Raw genomic sequence first — 14,715 nt, 5'->3', positions numbered from 1 at the left:
GAAGATAATGAAAGAAATCACTCTTGTTGGAACTCTTTCTCCAAAACTACGTTATTCTACAGTGAGCCGTTTCGTATACCAACAGCTCTCTTTTGCTTGTTACAATTTTTGGGGAATAATTTCCAAAAGTCTCGCATGCCTTTAACACCAAACCTTGTAATCTGTTTATTTATTAGTTTTTTTTGGGTGGGGAGTATTAATCATTGTAGGCTTATACGGAGCGCAAGTCGTGCACTGGTGATGATCGGGACGATGGGTGGCGTCCTTTCATTCTTTCATTCTGCTGATGACGTATTGTTACAGAAAAGGCACTAATTAAAATTTCCGGACAGATGTTGAACAAGATTGTTCCAACATTTGTTGGCAATTACAGAACAAGATTTTGAGGCTTGTGCACAGACAAGGTGTTGAAAAACTTATCAAACCCGACGGCGTTGTTTCGTGAAGTTAAACGTGCATAATAATCAAGAAGTGAAAACCCAAACCAAATTTCTATTTTGGATATCGTGTGGTAATATTCAGCAGGCCTGCATGCTTCGTTTTTTTAAAGGGCAAGGGCACCAAGGCATTTTCTCCTAAGTAAAGGAGGGCACTCTATGGTGAAATTGTGAATTTCTAGTGGAGCATTTCAAAAACTCCAAGGCAATGACCAATGAAGGCAACTGCCCTCGTTGCCTCTTTGGAGTATCAGACCTGTTTAGTATACAAAATAGGTTTAACAATCACTAGGAAAGAGTTACATTTTGATCACATAAGCAAGTTTCTTCCTGCATTATAAAATCAATATCTGGAAAACGATTATTATACCTCGACTGCAATGCAATAGGGTCCCCCACCCCCCTTTCCACCTTTCAGGCAGGAATCCGGGCATAGGGGAAATCAGAACCACACCAAAAATTGAAAACCAATCACAGGAGAGCATGTTTTGTACAGGAATAATTACTGTTTGGGCATTTTGCATGGCGAAACAAACACACATTGCTCACTCTCAACGGAATTCCACATAATAACTGATACAAGAAATTGGATATCCTTATCTAGTTACGGCTAGTTTAACATACACCAAAAAGGGTTACACCCAGTTTCGACAAAACGTGTCAGATTTCTCACTTAATTTGAACTTTTATTAGGTAATAACTTTATGTGGACACCTCTGACCTGGGCTTCCAGCCGGGGGCCGGAGGGGTTCGTGTAGGGGGTAATTTTACAGGGGCCGGATGGTGCGCTGTAAGGGCAACCCCGTCATGGTTAAAGGCACTGGACACCTTTGGCAATATTGTCAAAGACCGGTCGTCTCACTTGGTGTACCTCAACATACGCATTATGATTAAGTAACAAACCTGTGAAAGTTTGAACTCAATTGTCTCGAAGTTGCGAGAGGATTATGGGGGAAAAACACCCTTGTCGTACAAGTTGTGTGCTTTTCAGATGCCTTATTCAAATATTTTAGTGAGAAATTACTTCTTTCTCAAAAATTACGTAACTTCAGAGGGAACCGTTTCTCACAATGTTTTATACTATCAGTAGCTCTCCATTGCTCGTTACCAATTAAGTTTTTCTGCTAACCATTATTTTGAGTAAGTACCAACAGTGTCCAGTGCCTTTAAGCACCAGGTTCAAGGTCGATGCTACAGTGGAGACCTCGTCATAGTGCCTCAGGGAATTGAGGAAATTATCCACTCCCGTATCGTGCCAATAAAAAGTAGCCATGATTCAATAACTATGAACAGGCAAACTTAAAAAACTGTAACACGCAATTGGCTTTGGATGGGTGCAGGGGCCAACGAAGAGTGAAAATGGTGTGGGCTGGGTTACTACTAGTAGGGACATTTCTCTCATTTTTAAGACCGCGATGCTTCAACGCAGGATGAGGTGCACAATTCATTCTCTCAGCCATGTAGGTTGAAAGAAGTTTTTATAGCACTTCATTTTCCATCCCCACCCCATCCCTCCCCACGTGTTTCATTCTGCAGACTAACAAATACCAGTGAACACTATTTAGCAAATAGCGCCATCACCAGTAAACATAATTTTTTTTCTTTTTCTGGTACTTTTTTTTAGAGACTGGGAAGCTTTTCAACCTCTTATCGGAAATCAACATAGTCTTAGAAACTCGATCCAGCATGGTCACATGGCTGTCGAGCAAGTGTGCTGACTGATTACCCAATTACAAAAGATGTACAATAAAAAAAAAATGGATTATTTTGGAAGGGGTGACACACAGGATATGACACGAGTGGATGATGATCAGCTGGTGCCTGCCGTGGGTTAGCTCAATTCTACGGCCCCGCTTATCTGAGAAAGGGGTACGGCTCCGGAACGTCCCTTTGGGGGTTTGAAGAAAATACAGTGACTCTATCCCCTACTGCGTTGTAAAAGTCACTCTCCATCTATAATAATTTCCACTTTTCATAATGCTTAAATTGGTTCATGGTTTGTTTCTATCTTGAAAAGTTATATGGTACAACGAATCCGGTACTGTTCCCCGTATATACCTTTATCACGCTGTCACCATCTTGGTTGTGCTCCCTGTTTCCAATAACAGTAATGAATGCTTACAGTCAATGCGCATGGCACCAGACTATTATTTCGTCTAGCCTCAGTTTGGTTACAGTGAGTTGGAATGGAGTAAAATCAAGTGATAAAGGTCTATACGCAAGAAGTTAAATCTCGGTCGTAGTATAATTTTATCCCTTGCAATGCATAAGAAGAAACAAAACTAGGGTGTGGTATTTTCTCACCTACTCAAGGGAATGTGTTGTGGGTGTAGCTTTTGTTCTAGAATAATGCAAAGACATGGTGTAGCATGTTTCCTCTTACATGAAGACATCGTGTAAGTTTTGAGCTATTACGGTGGTGTATTCACTTTAAGTTGAACGAAGTCAAGGTCACGTCGTTAAAGTATTTTTTTTTTGATATGCAAGTCGACAGACACACAAGGCCTGAAGGGCACTTCAAGGTGTGGGCAAGTATTTTTCCAGGGGCAGTTGCCACCTACTCCTGGGGCTGAAACAGGGTTACTCCATACAGTCTATACTGATGCTTGGGTAGCGTCCATCAGAAGCCTGGCTGGTGACAGAGAGCACTACTTCCCCAAATATTGCGTAAGAGATAATGAAAACACACTTGTTTGGGCCGTTCGCGTTCCAGGCCTGGACTTTCATACAAGTGAAAGAGCAAGTCTTATGAGCATAATGTAAAGGGCACTTCCAGTGGAAAATCTTAAATGGGAAACGTTTGAGGGGGCGCCAAGGCCAGGACCAGTGACACCATAGTCAATGTCCTCCATGGCCCCCGTAACATTCTTGGCATGAGGGCATGATGTTTAATGTTCCCTTTTTGACAAAACCTGCACAAGAAAGCAACCATGATGAATATATTACAATATTTTCTTTACCTCGACAAGGAGCAAATCCATCTGGGGAAATCTGACCTGGTGCACACTTTTCACGTCCCTCTGCAAGACAAAAATAAAGTGACAATAAGTTATAGGAAACCAATTAGAATAGAAAGTGTATATCGTTTTATTTGATTGTTTTTGTTTGTTTGTTTCTTGGGGTGTTTGTTTAATTTTTTTATATATTTTTTTAAGATGAACTTCCCATCTAGGGAACTCGGCAAACTCACACAATGGGATATAAACACCAAGCTGACAACAGCCAACCTCTCCCATACAAACATTGGTTTAACGTCTATGAATTGCACAAATTCATAAAATTGTAATTCAGTAATTAGACGACGATACTTATACTTATTCATTGTGAAACCAGCGGATGCGAACCTACCAATAACCCTGTGATTGCAAGTCATGCAAGTGGAACTGATAATTGATAAATAATGGTAATTTTGAAAGGACAGAACTCCTGACGACACTTTTGATGTTATCCTTAGCATTTAATTCTGTAAAAGTAATAGTTCCCTTTTCTTTTCTTTTACATGTTACCAAAACGTCATCTTTTACAAGCTGCAAAATACCTTATGATAGGCATAACTTTAATATTCAGAATGACTAATTTTGAGGTGGTTTTCCTGCTTCAATGAGTGTATGTAATTCATTATTGTGGTATCCATGGGGGAGACTAATCAGAGCGTGGAATATCACATACGACCCAGTTCAACGCATTGAATACATGGCACATGAGTGTTACATCTGGGGGCGTCACCAGGTATTCTGTGTGAAGTGGACGCAAACACAGTACATTTCAAACAAATCACTGTCAAGTTTAGTTTGATATTGGATCCAATATCGAAAAAGCAACATCTATATTCGCTGTACAATATTAAGTGCACATCCAATATCCAACGATGTACGTGGTAGACATTCATTGTACAAAACAACGGGAATGTCCAATATTCAATATCGATGTACAAGGTAGACATTCCTTATAGAAACCTATGGGAATGTTCATAATCCAACATGTACAATATCAAATATCAAACTAATTTTACAGTAATTTCAAATAATTGGGTTCTCTCAAAATAAGTCCCAGAACTTAATGGAATTGTTTTTGCTTTGTCCCCGTGCATGTTCCACAGTGTACTGCTACTGTAAACGTTGCAGGACTATTCCACGATACAAATTTATAACAATAATAATAAACGTAATGATACATAATAAAATACTTTAAATAGAAACAAGGTTCAACCTTGTGCCATATTTAGAATAACAAAACTTGTGATGTACACAATGATTTTACACAATGATAGTGACCAATATATAATTGCTTTGCATTCACTATTCAAATACAATGCAAAGGGATCCGTAACGTGATGAATGATTAGTGAGAAATAATTTGTTTTAAAGGCACTGTACACGTTTGGTAATTGTCAAAGACCAGTGTTCTCACTTGGTGTATCCCATCATAAGCATAAAACAACAAGCCTGTGAAAATTTGGGCTCAATCGGTCATCGAAGTTGCTAGAAAGAATAAAAGAAAAAAACACCCTTGTGGGACGAGCTTGTGTGCTTTCATATTTAAAGACTTCTAGCTAGAAGTCTTTTATTATTTTAGTGAGAAATCAACAGCTCTCCAAAGCTCGTTACCAAGTCATCAGTTTTGAAGTTAATATTTGTTTTGAGTAATTACCAAACGAGTTCCTTCCCTTTAAGTTATTGCAGCCAAAGTATCTCCGCAAATCATGGTAAGAGGCTGGAAGGAAATGGTCAGGTTCCTTATGAGAATCCATATCCTTGATTACTATGGCAGACAGGGAACATAGCAAATGTTCCCATGGCCTTGCAGTGGTTGGTTTTGATTCCGAGTCTGCGCTCTTAGTGTACTACATTTTACACCTCGTGTTTTTCTGGAAGATAGCTTCGTAGGTGGCGGAAAGGCTTCCACGGATGCACCATAAATGTATGATATCCAATTGGGATTGACATGTCATTTTCAGTTAATTATGTTGTTTTCTCCTCTAAAAGGGGATGTGTGATATTAAGGCTGTATCTGAATTGTCAGCCTCTGCTATGAGTCGGCTACGGCTGCTCCTAAATGTGTTGCTAAGGACCGTATATACTTCAATGCATGATGACGCAGCATTCAAGCCGTAGCCGATAGCCGTGCAGCCAAAGTACTTTTATGGGATACATGCTACCACAACTTTTGTCATGTTCCACGTATCACATAGCAGTAATAAAACATATTATATCCACAGAACAAAACAGGAATCAGATTATTTCTCCTCCCAGCCTCAGTTTGATTACATTGATTCAAATGGAAGAAAATAAAGATGACCGCCCAATAAAGATCTATTCTGACACAGCCTCGTGTTCTTCATTGTGATATGCTGAAAAATCTCCGTCGTGTCCCCTTGTGTGCCATAGCATGAATAAACGCAGATTGCCAAAGGGGTCAGACTGTTTTGGTATCTACAATCTTCGGTTAAGTTTACACTTATTTGAGTGTGAGCTATGAAACAAGATGGCGATGGAGTGAAAAAACGTATCACACACAGACGAGACAGCTACCCTCCACATACGACATGTAATCTGTGAAATTGGCGGTAATTTTTGTGGCAAATATTGAAACTAATCGATCACCCGTAATAGCCCATCATACTTAATCGAAAACAGGATCTTTTTAATCAAGACTACACTACCTCTAACATGAAATAGTTCAATCTGTAATTTGACTGTTACTATGATATAAGATAATCTTTTTAAATTGAATTAGGAGTAGACTTATCGTACTGGGAAATGTCATTCCTCAAGACTGTTTTGGGTCATTTCTATGGCGGTACCAGCATTTTTTTGGAGAACAGCAGACGAGAGAATTCAACTAATCGGTTCCAAAGTTAGCAAAAGCTCATCGTGCGAATTCTCGACGTTAATATCAGTTATACCGAGAATATCTAAAGATCGTCATTTCCAAAGCGAACAATTTTGAACCCTTTCTCAAATCGTAGGTCGTGTTTTTGTAAAGGCATTTGTACTATTTGCTAAAGCCTTGGTAAAATCATTTTCAAAAGTCAAATAGATAATTTTGAGTTTATGAAGACGGTCCCGATACGAATAGTTCATGTAAAGTTATGTGTCAGTAAAAACAACATTGCATTTTGGCTTGAAGTTTATTTATTGTAAGGAATAAACTACTCGACACATTGATGGGATTTCAATTGCTGTGCCACAGATGTGAGAATAATCAGAGATTTGACGATCAAATTTGGCGGCTAAGTATACGGAACGATCACAATTCCACGAATGTTGGACCGTAGTTCAATGGGGCCCTCCGCTCTGGCTCCCGGTATGGTTGACACCGCTGACGCACCCGGGTATGGGATTTTAACAGTGTCATTTCAGAGTTATCAACTTTAGATTGATAAGGTTCAAGTTCTGTCCTCTGGATTTACACACATTCTCAAGTTGATGTGGTAAGCATGCCATTTCAACTCCTAAGTGATTGCTTGCGTGAGGATGTATAGCCGTTACATTCAATGCCGTAATATAACATTTCTATACTGTGTGATTGATGTTTATAAAAAGCTAAACACGACAAAAACTGGGGTGTTAAACTTGACACCATGGGTGTGTCACATTTATACCTAACAAAAGAATCCAAAATTACAACAGGTGTTGAAATAACATTAATTTCTGCCAATACAATTGCATTGGTGTTATTTTAACACCCTATAGTGTTAATATGTATTTTCTATTTGGTATATATATTATGTGATAACACCCATGGTGTCAATTATAAAACCCCTGTTGTTGTTTTTTGCAGTTTACATACCGAGCCCAAGCTTGCAAGCTATGATAACTGATCAATTTTCATGGCACAAAATGGTGGGTAAATCTGACACAAGAATGTTCATCCGTAAGCTGGAAATCTATTTCGACCAGACTAAAAGTTTGCTTAATATTTTAATATAATTTCCAGAAACGGTCGCTGTCTTATTTTGTGAAATTTGCTAACATCTCCGACACAAGTTTTGCAAGCCGGTCCCTGACACTCTACCTAACAGTAGAATGTTGAGCTTTGGTTCATTGCAACAAATAATAGACCCATAACATTTATGTGAAATATGTAAGTATCACATGTTTTCGATTAGATGAAGCAGGATCCATGTGTAATGGGTTTAGGAGTGGCATCAGCGATTTCGAAATTCAATGACCATCTTTGATGATATCTTTGACGTGGCGTTTGGTGGCTCAGTTTTAAGGAAAGGTCGTCATCAAATACCACTGGAATGCAAAGGAGTGCCAAACTCAAGTTTGGTTTGGCGGGCTTTTAATGTGTGGCTCGTCTGTATGTTGTTGAGCAATTCCGTTTTATCATGAGTACTCAAAGGATGGGCATATTTAGGTTGGGAAGGAGTGTTAGGTTGATGTAGTGGCACTTTCGATATCTTGTTCCCCCTTTAAGGAAATTGCGTTCTCTGTGGTACTTTGTTAAATCCGCACTGTAACTTGTTTATCAAAGAGAGTCTACACTTGCGCATTTCGTCATCGCAGTTTGTTCGTAGGGTGTATTGAGTTTAAACGCTGACTATCGTTCGGTTTAATGTGGGGAATTGCAACACAGACAGGGATGAATCGCTCGCAACAGTCTAGATTCTAACCCGGCACCTACAACTTTGCGAGAACCAAAATTACTGTTTAAACGTTTCCGCTTTTGCCCCTTTGCCACCTTTTAGACAAAGTACAAAGTGACCTTTAAAAATAGTCAATATTCAAAGGGGCTGATCAGCCAAACAAATGTGTTCGATAAAGCAGAAACGGGTTACCGTATCAAATACCATGTTACGATTGTGATTGGTTAGTATTGGACAACTACAATACTTCTGTCCCACGGAATTGGCGGCTACAGCTACGGCTACGACTGTGTTGCTAAGGTTGTTGCTAAGGACTTCCTATACTTCAACGCACGATGACGCGGCGATCCAGGCGTAGCCATAGCCGAAGCCGTCAATCCAGCCACAGCCTTAATATTCAACCTACCAGTGGCACAATACGCCATGTTGCATCCTCTCGCTGGTAACAAGTTATACACGAAGAAGTCTACGCAGTTGGTAACCGTAATGGGGAAAGAGTACAGGCAGCAGTCTTGCGTTGAGCGTTGGGAACCCAGACTCCACGCCGCACACGCTACGTGTCTTGCACTCTCACCAGGAGGCGGGTAGCTCCTGCCTCCCGTGTCTAACCACATGGGGGCATCTGTCCCACACTGACTCACCTGATGGGAAAAACAAAAATTATAGTTGCTAATTAATTGACATTTATTAATCGAATTGTAATTATTGTAATCGATGATTGGTTGTGACTGATACATTGAATTGAAGTCAATAGTATACTGATTGGAATGCTACATCAATTATGTATAAGTTCTGGGTAATGTCTCAGTTAGTGTGCGGCATACCGAACACAACCCTATTTATTGGGGTTTTACCAATACACAAATGTGTGTTAGCACTGTACACTCAGTCGTACTTTTCCGAGTCCTCTTAAAAACCCATATTACCTTGATGGGATTCGAACACACGACCTTTGCTATTCTAGAGCTGTGTCATACCAACTAGACCACCGAGATTGGCAAATTTGGAAACAACCCTCTTTGAAAAACAGGGTCTACATGTGATTTCACTTGCGATCACCATCTCTTAATCAATGGTTTTCCTTTAAAGTAATAATTTCCTTTTCCAAATAATATTTGTACTTATTGCATGATGCATCAGTTTTCAGGAAGCCCATATAATATTGCACAGGAAATCTCTAGGTTGAAGTTTTTCATGATTTCTTCTACGGACACATCTCTCTTTGAAAAAGGGTCAAAATGTGATTCCTCTTTCGATCAATGGCTTTTCTTTATTTGTTCGTATTGCATGATACATCAATCTCCAGGAAACCCATATATTGCACAGGAAACCTCTGGATTTGAGTTTTTCTTGATGCCTCGACACATTGATGGACAGTGTCGTGAAGAGACAGGCGTGTCGTCGCCGTCCATGATTATGACTTTACCCAGGGGAAGGGCTCTCCTAAACCCGGGGTATAGGTTTGTACCACCCTCCAAAACTGCCAGGGTTTTTACCGCCCTCGAAAACTGCCATGGCTGGTACCTCCCTCCAAAACTTCCAGAAAATTTAAAAAAAAAACTGTTTAACAAAAAATTCTACTTGCCAAAATCCTTTGCTAAAAGACAGTGGACACTATTAGTAATTGTCAAAGACCAGTCTTCTCACTTGGTGGATCTCAACATATGCATAAAAATAATAACAAACCTGTGAAAATTTGAGCTCAATTAATCATCGGAGTTGCGAGATAATAATGAAAGAAAAAACACCCATGTCACACGAAGTTGTGTGCTTCCAGATGCTTGAGTTCGAGACCTCAAATTCTAAACTTGAGCTCTCGAAATCAAATTCGTGGAAAAATACTTCTTTCTCGAAAACTACGTCACTTCAGAGGGAGTCGTTTCTCACAATGTTTTAAACTATACCTCTCCCCATTACTCGTTACCAAGTAAGGTTTTATGATAATAATTATTTTGAGTAACTACCAATAGTGTCCACTGCCTTTAAGGCAGAAATTAGTGGGGTACCAATCACACCTTTGGTAAATGTGCGGTGTTTTCGCCATGGCTGGTAACCCATTTTTGCCAAGCAAGAGTTTTATGCCCTTGGCAATTTTTTTTTTTTGCTTAATGAAATTGGGCCCTGGTTTGCAAGAATAACAAACACCACTTTATAAACAATGCGTCAAGTGCAACTTTTTTTATCGCAGTACATCCCGCCCCCATTCGTGCAATTAGTTCACCACAGCCTTGTGTCTACGTCTTTGATTCTTTGGTCAGACCTGTAGGCCTATGTTTCGTTTTTGATATGGTAGACACCAAGGCATTTTCTCCTTGGTAAAGGGCATCCTACGCGGAAATTGTTAACTTCTTACAGGAGCATTCCAAGAGCACCAAGGCAATGACCAGAGGGCATGGGGGCAATCGCCGTCGTGAAGTATAAGGCAGATGGCTATATTATTACTCCCTGAGTGAGCTACGGTGTCCACCATCTGCCATCATTAAAGTTCGACCTGTAGATATTCAAACGTGTATCCACAAATTCCTTTTTAAATAACAAAGCCAGCTGTTTGTTTTAATTCTGATTAATTTGGTCAAAGCCAAACCATACACAAGAACCATGGTCTACTTATTCTCTGTGATCAAGTCAGAAGTAATCAAACATGACAACATGTCAGATGGAATAACAGCTTTTCGGATGTTTTGCACGGCGCGACCGAGAACCATGTTTGTTATTTGATATTAAAAGCCATTGATACTCTATTTAGGTGTAATTAGTGCAACTGCACGTCTGTGCCTTAAGGCCGAGGACGACCCACTGCGCACATCTGATTAGTGTTTATTAAGTGTAGAAACTTTGTAGCAAAAAGAAATTGTACCGGAAGTTGAGTTAGCATTAAACTTTCAATACGAATTAGTCTGAAACACTGAGGATATCCGAATGTATATGGAACTTCTCGAGGATAGAATTAAAAGTTCCTTTTATAGAAGTGTTTCTCCTGAAACTGATATAAGTTATAATCCACAAGGGAAACTCACTGGGTAATTGTTTTGAAAATTTGAGGTTCGACAAAGGCAAATTAACTAGAACCAACGACCTCCGGTTTAAGGTGAAACTGATATCCATTTGAAACTTTTCACCAATTACTAAGTTTTGGAACGAAAAGATGGAGGGGATGCTTTGATATCGTTGCTGGTTGTACCATGGAGGAAGAAGTTGTACATGGGGTTTCCAGACAAACTTAAAAATAAACGAAACTGGACCAACTCACTTCTTAAAGTGGCAGTCATTCAGAAGAATGATTTGTTTTTAAATTGTTATTACGAAGAATGTAACTTTTAAAATGGGGGTTGGGTTACGGACGGTATTGACAACCCAACTCACTCAAAGTGAAACTGGTCAGTATATCATTGCTTAGCAGTGTTGGAATAAACAGTCATAACTATAAACGGCATATTTTTAGACAGGTCGCCACCCTCCAACCCCTTGCGTGCACCAAGCATCGACATCGCTATATCGAATAAGCAAACATTTGTGTATTAATTGTCGTTGGTGTGACATGGTGGGGACATACAATAATAAACTCAAGTTCGTTGACTCAGGCATATCGCTATTGCAGTGAACTGGGGACTCTGTCATCACATCTTCATTGGTAGTTGACTTTGGCTTAATGTGTGTCTGTTACGGGATGACACACTGTGACCGAGTACGGCCCCCTTGAACTGGTTACCTCATGAATTCTCTCATGTAGGAAACATCAATCCCCACCGCAGTGAACTTTCACCCTCTGTAGATAGGTAAAGGGGCGTGTCTGTTGGGCTGACGTTGGGGGGGGGGGCTCTTTAAAATATGGGATCAGTAACTTCGGATACCTGTAAAAATTTGTTGGGAAACATCAATTGCAACCGCAGTGAACTTCAACCCCTGTAGATAGGTATTGGGATGTGTGTGTGTTGGTCTGATTTTACAGCAACCTTCTCCAAAGTTAATGACCAATCATGATTTCCTACCACCACTCTACGCCATCACATTTAATTGACACACCTTATACTTCACAGAGGCAACAAAGGCAATTGCCTCCATGCCCACTTTGCGTTGGTGCCCTTGAAATTCTCTCAAGTAGAAATTTACAAAGAGTGCCCAATGTCTTGGTGCCCTTGCCCTTTCAAAACCAAACACGAAGCAATCGGGCCTGAATTGGTAGTATCTAACTACCTGAGAAAAAAGCCCTTTGGGCGGGTTTCCTTATAAGAATGAAGTAAATCACAAAATAATAAACATTTGACAGAAATCTTGATGGGGAAAAATTAGGTCAAACAACTGTGGATACAGGTCGAGACGTCTTGCAATGTCCATAAATAGGTGTATACTTCCATTAAGCGCCGCCATGTATCATGTATCGTTACACAGCAGAGGTTTTTTTCTCCACAGACTATGAGCAATGATCACAAATCCCCGAGTAAGGTTGCAAATACTTTAGTCTCCCATTGTTTTCATTCATAGCAAGAAACATCAACTTTTGACACCGTCAAAGGAGCCCTTCCGAACCGACCGCTTACAGCCCTAAATGTGGGCTTGCGAGTGGAAAGAGCTACCGGGCACGTACACCGGTCATGTGCGGGTTACCAAACAGTCTAAAGCCCTTTTTTCGACTCCACGGCTTCGGCTTTGGATTCGGCTTTAGGCTTCGTTCTCTCGTCTGAAGCCCTGAGCACGTACGCAAAGCACGCACAAGTTGTCAAAACAACCGCGGGGCCAAGCTATAGCCTGATTTGAATCTTGAGCCGAAGCCGTGGTTTCGAAAAGGGCCTATCTGGTCTTGGCACGTAGTTGTGGGGGTTTCTTGTGATCTGGGTAGTGGGTTACAGACTTCAGGCTGTCCGTGGTTCCTTCTGCTGTCATCCAGAGGAACCTCGGTCACCGTCTTAAAGGAACCCATAGGAGACTACAAGACGGACTTCTAAAAACCGCAAGTTTGACAAAGAGCTTAAGAAAATCCAGGTACTGCTACCGAATACCGATCAAATTTCAATATTTAAACCAAATGTTCCACTAAAAATACTCTTAAATTATCCAGGGATTGACAATTCCTATGACTAACTTATAAAGTTAGCATTGATATTGTTGTTACAATATTCAGAAGAGTGATCACATTCATGTGGGGTAGCATTGGCTGGTGCATTGTTACTACCCATTTCACCACATTATGGAACCATCTTGGCACTGGACACTGTTGGTAATTACTCAAAAATCTTTGTTAGCTAAAAAACTTATACTTGGTAACGAGCAATGGGGAGCTGTTGGTAGTATATAACATTGTGAGAAATGACTCCCTCTGAAGCAGCGCAGTTTTTGATACAGGGGTTATTTATTTTCTCACTCAAATATTAAAAGACTTCAAGGAACACGTTGCCTTGGCCTGGTCGAGTTGGTATTTGAAAAGCGTTGGTAACCGTTTGCTATAAAATACATATGGTTGGAAACATAAATTAAAAGGAAAATACAATGATCCACACAAATATGCATCGAAATTGCGTGGTTTTCCTTTTACCTCGTCGACTGACACGGTCGGCCATTAATGGGAGTCAAATTGTTGACTCCCATAAACGGCCGACCGTGTTAGTTCGAAAAGCAAAAGGAAAACCACGCAATTTCGAGGCAAATTTGTGCGGATCATTGTATTCTTCTTTTAAAATATCTTTCCAATCATATGCATTTTATAACAAACGGTTACAAATGCTTTTTATATTGCCAACTCGTCCGACCCAAGGCAACGTGTCCCTTTTAGGCCTGAAGCCATTTCTATGTATCTGAAAGCATACAAATGTGTGCAACAAGGGTGTTTTTTCTTTCACTACTCTCTTGCAACTTCGATGACCAATTGAGTAATACAGAAACAAAGATTTGTTATTTTATGCATTATTGGGATACACCAAGTGAGAATACTGGTCTTTGACAATTACCAAAATGTGTCAAATGCCTTAAAAGTGCGCATACAGTGTACCCTTTAAAAATGACACATTTGATTCGATTCGAATGTTGATCAAACCCAGACGAATGGCACAAGACTGCAATATATTTCTCTCATCGGTAGCAGGGTTTATTTATCTTTCCACATGGACGAGACAAATTGTTGTGGAGTTGGGGTAAACACTATAAACGTCACTACATGGTTTACTATCCATTCATAATTGCAAATTGCACACCGAGTCGGTTTAGAGGAAGTGGCTGACGACCAACTGCTTCAAAAATTGCAGAAATCTTTTGCAAATCTGTGATATCGTGAATTCAATATTTTTCGTCTTTTCAGCCCAGTATGGGGCGGCCATTGATGCGATTCTCTTCCCTTTGTAGTGAACGGTGCGATGATGTAATGGATTTAATATTTCATATACATGTAGATCCATCTTTCAGATGGAATACTAAAATATATTAGGCCTATAATATGAAATTTATACTATCTGAAGGATTTTAGTTATCTTTCTTTTTGTAATACTAAAATGTGTTGCTTGGATGGTTTTGAAATAAATACTACAACAAAACTATTTACAGTGTGTAGAAACACATGTTAAAACAATAAACCACAACATGGTTACATTTAAAAATTGCTTCTGATTGGCACCATCGGAGCAAAGATATTGACAAAATAGGGAGACTGCCAACACTAGGGCTTGATACCTCTTTGGTTAAGCGCCGACACATTGT

The 14,715-nt window shown here is 39.9% G+C and overlaps 1 protein-coding gene across 1 annotated transcript in view; it reads right to left on the bottom strand.

Moving 5' to 3' along the window:
* LOC117291307 (von Willebrand factor D and EGF domain-containing protein-like) overlaps positions 1–14,715 on the bottom strand; it is a 78,770-nt gene that overhangs the window by 31,140 nt on the left and 32,915 nt on the right. The window contains exons 3-4 of the mRNA XM_033772945.1: positions 8,438–8,672; positions 3,398–3,457 (exon numbers count right to left, since the gene is read on the bottom strand). Of these exons, the coding sequence (XP_033628836.1) occupies positions 3,398–3,457; positions 8,438–8,672 (295 nt within the window). The remainder of the gene's footprint in view (positions 1–3,397; positions 3,458–8,437; positions 8,673–14,715) is intronic.

The sequence above is a fragment of the Asterias rubens genome, chromosome 6 (genome assembly GCF_902459465.1).
Source record: "Asterias rubens chromosome 6, eAstRub1.3, whole genome shotgun sequence".
Lineage (NCBI taxonomy): Eukaryota > Metazoa > Echinodermata > Asteroidea > Forcipulatida > Asteriidae > Asterias > Asterias rubens.
Note: the sequence above shows the minus strand (reverse complement) of the source record. Positions and strands in the feature narration are given on the sequence as shown.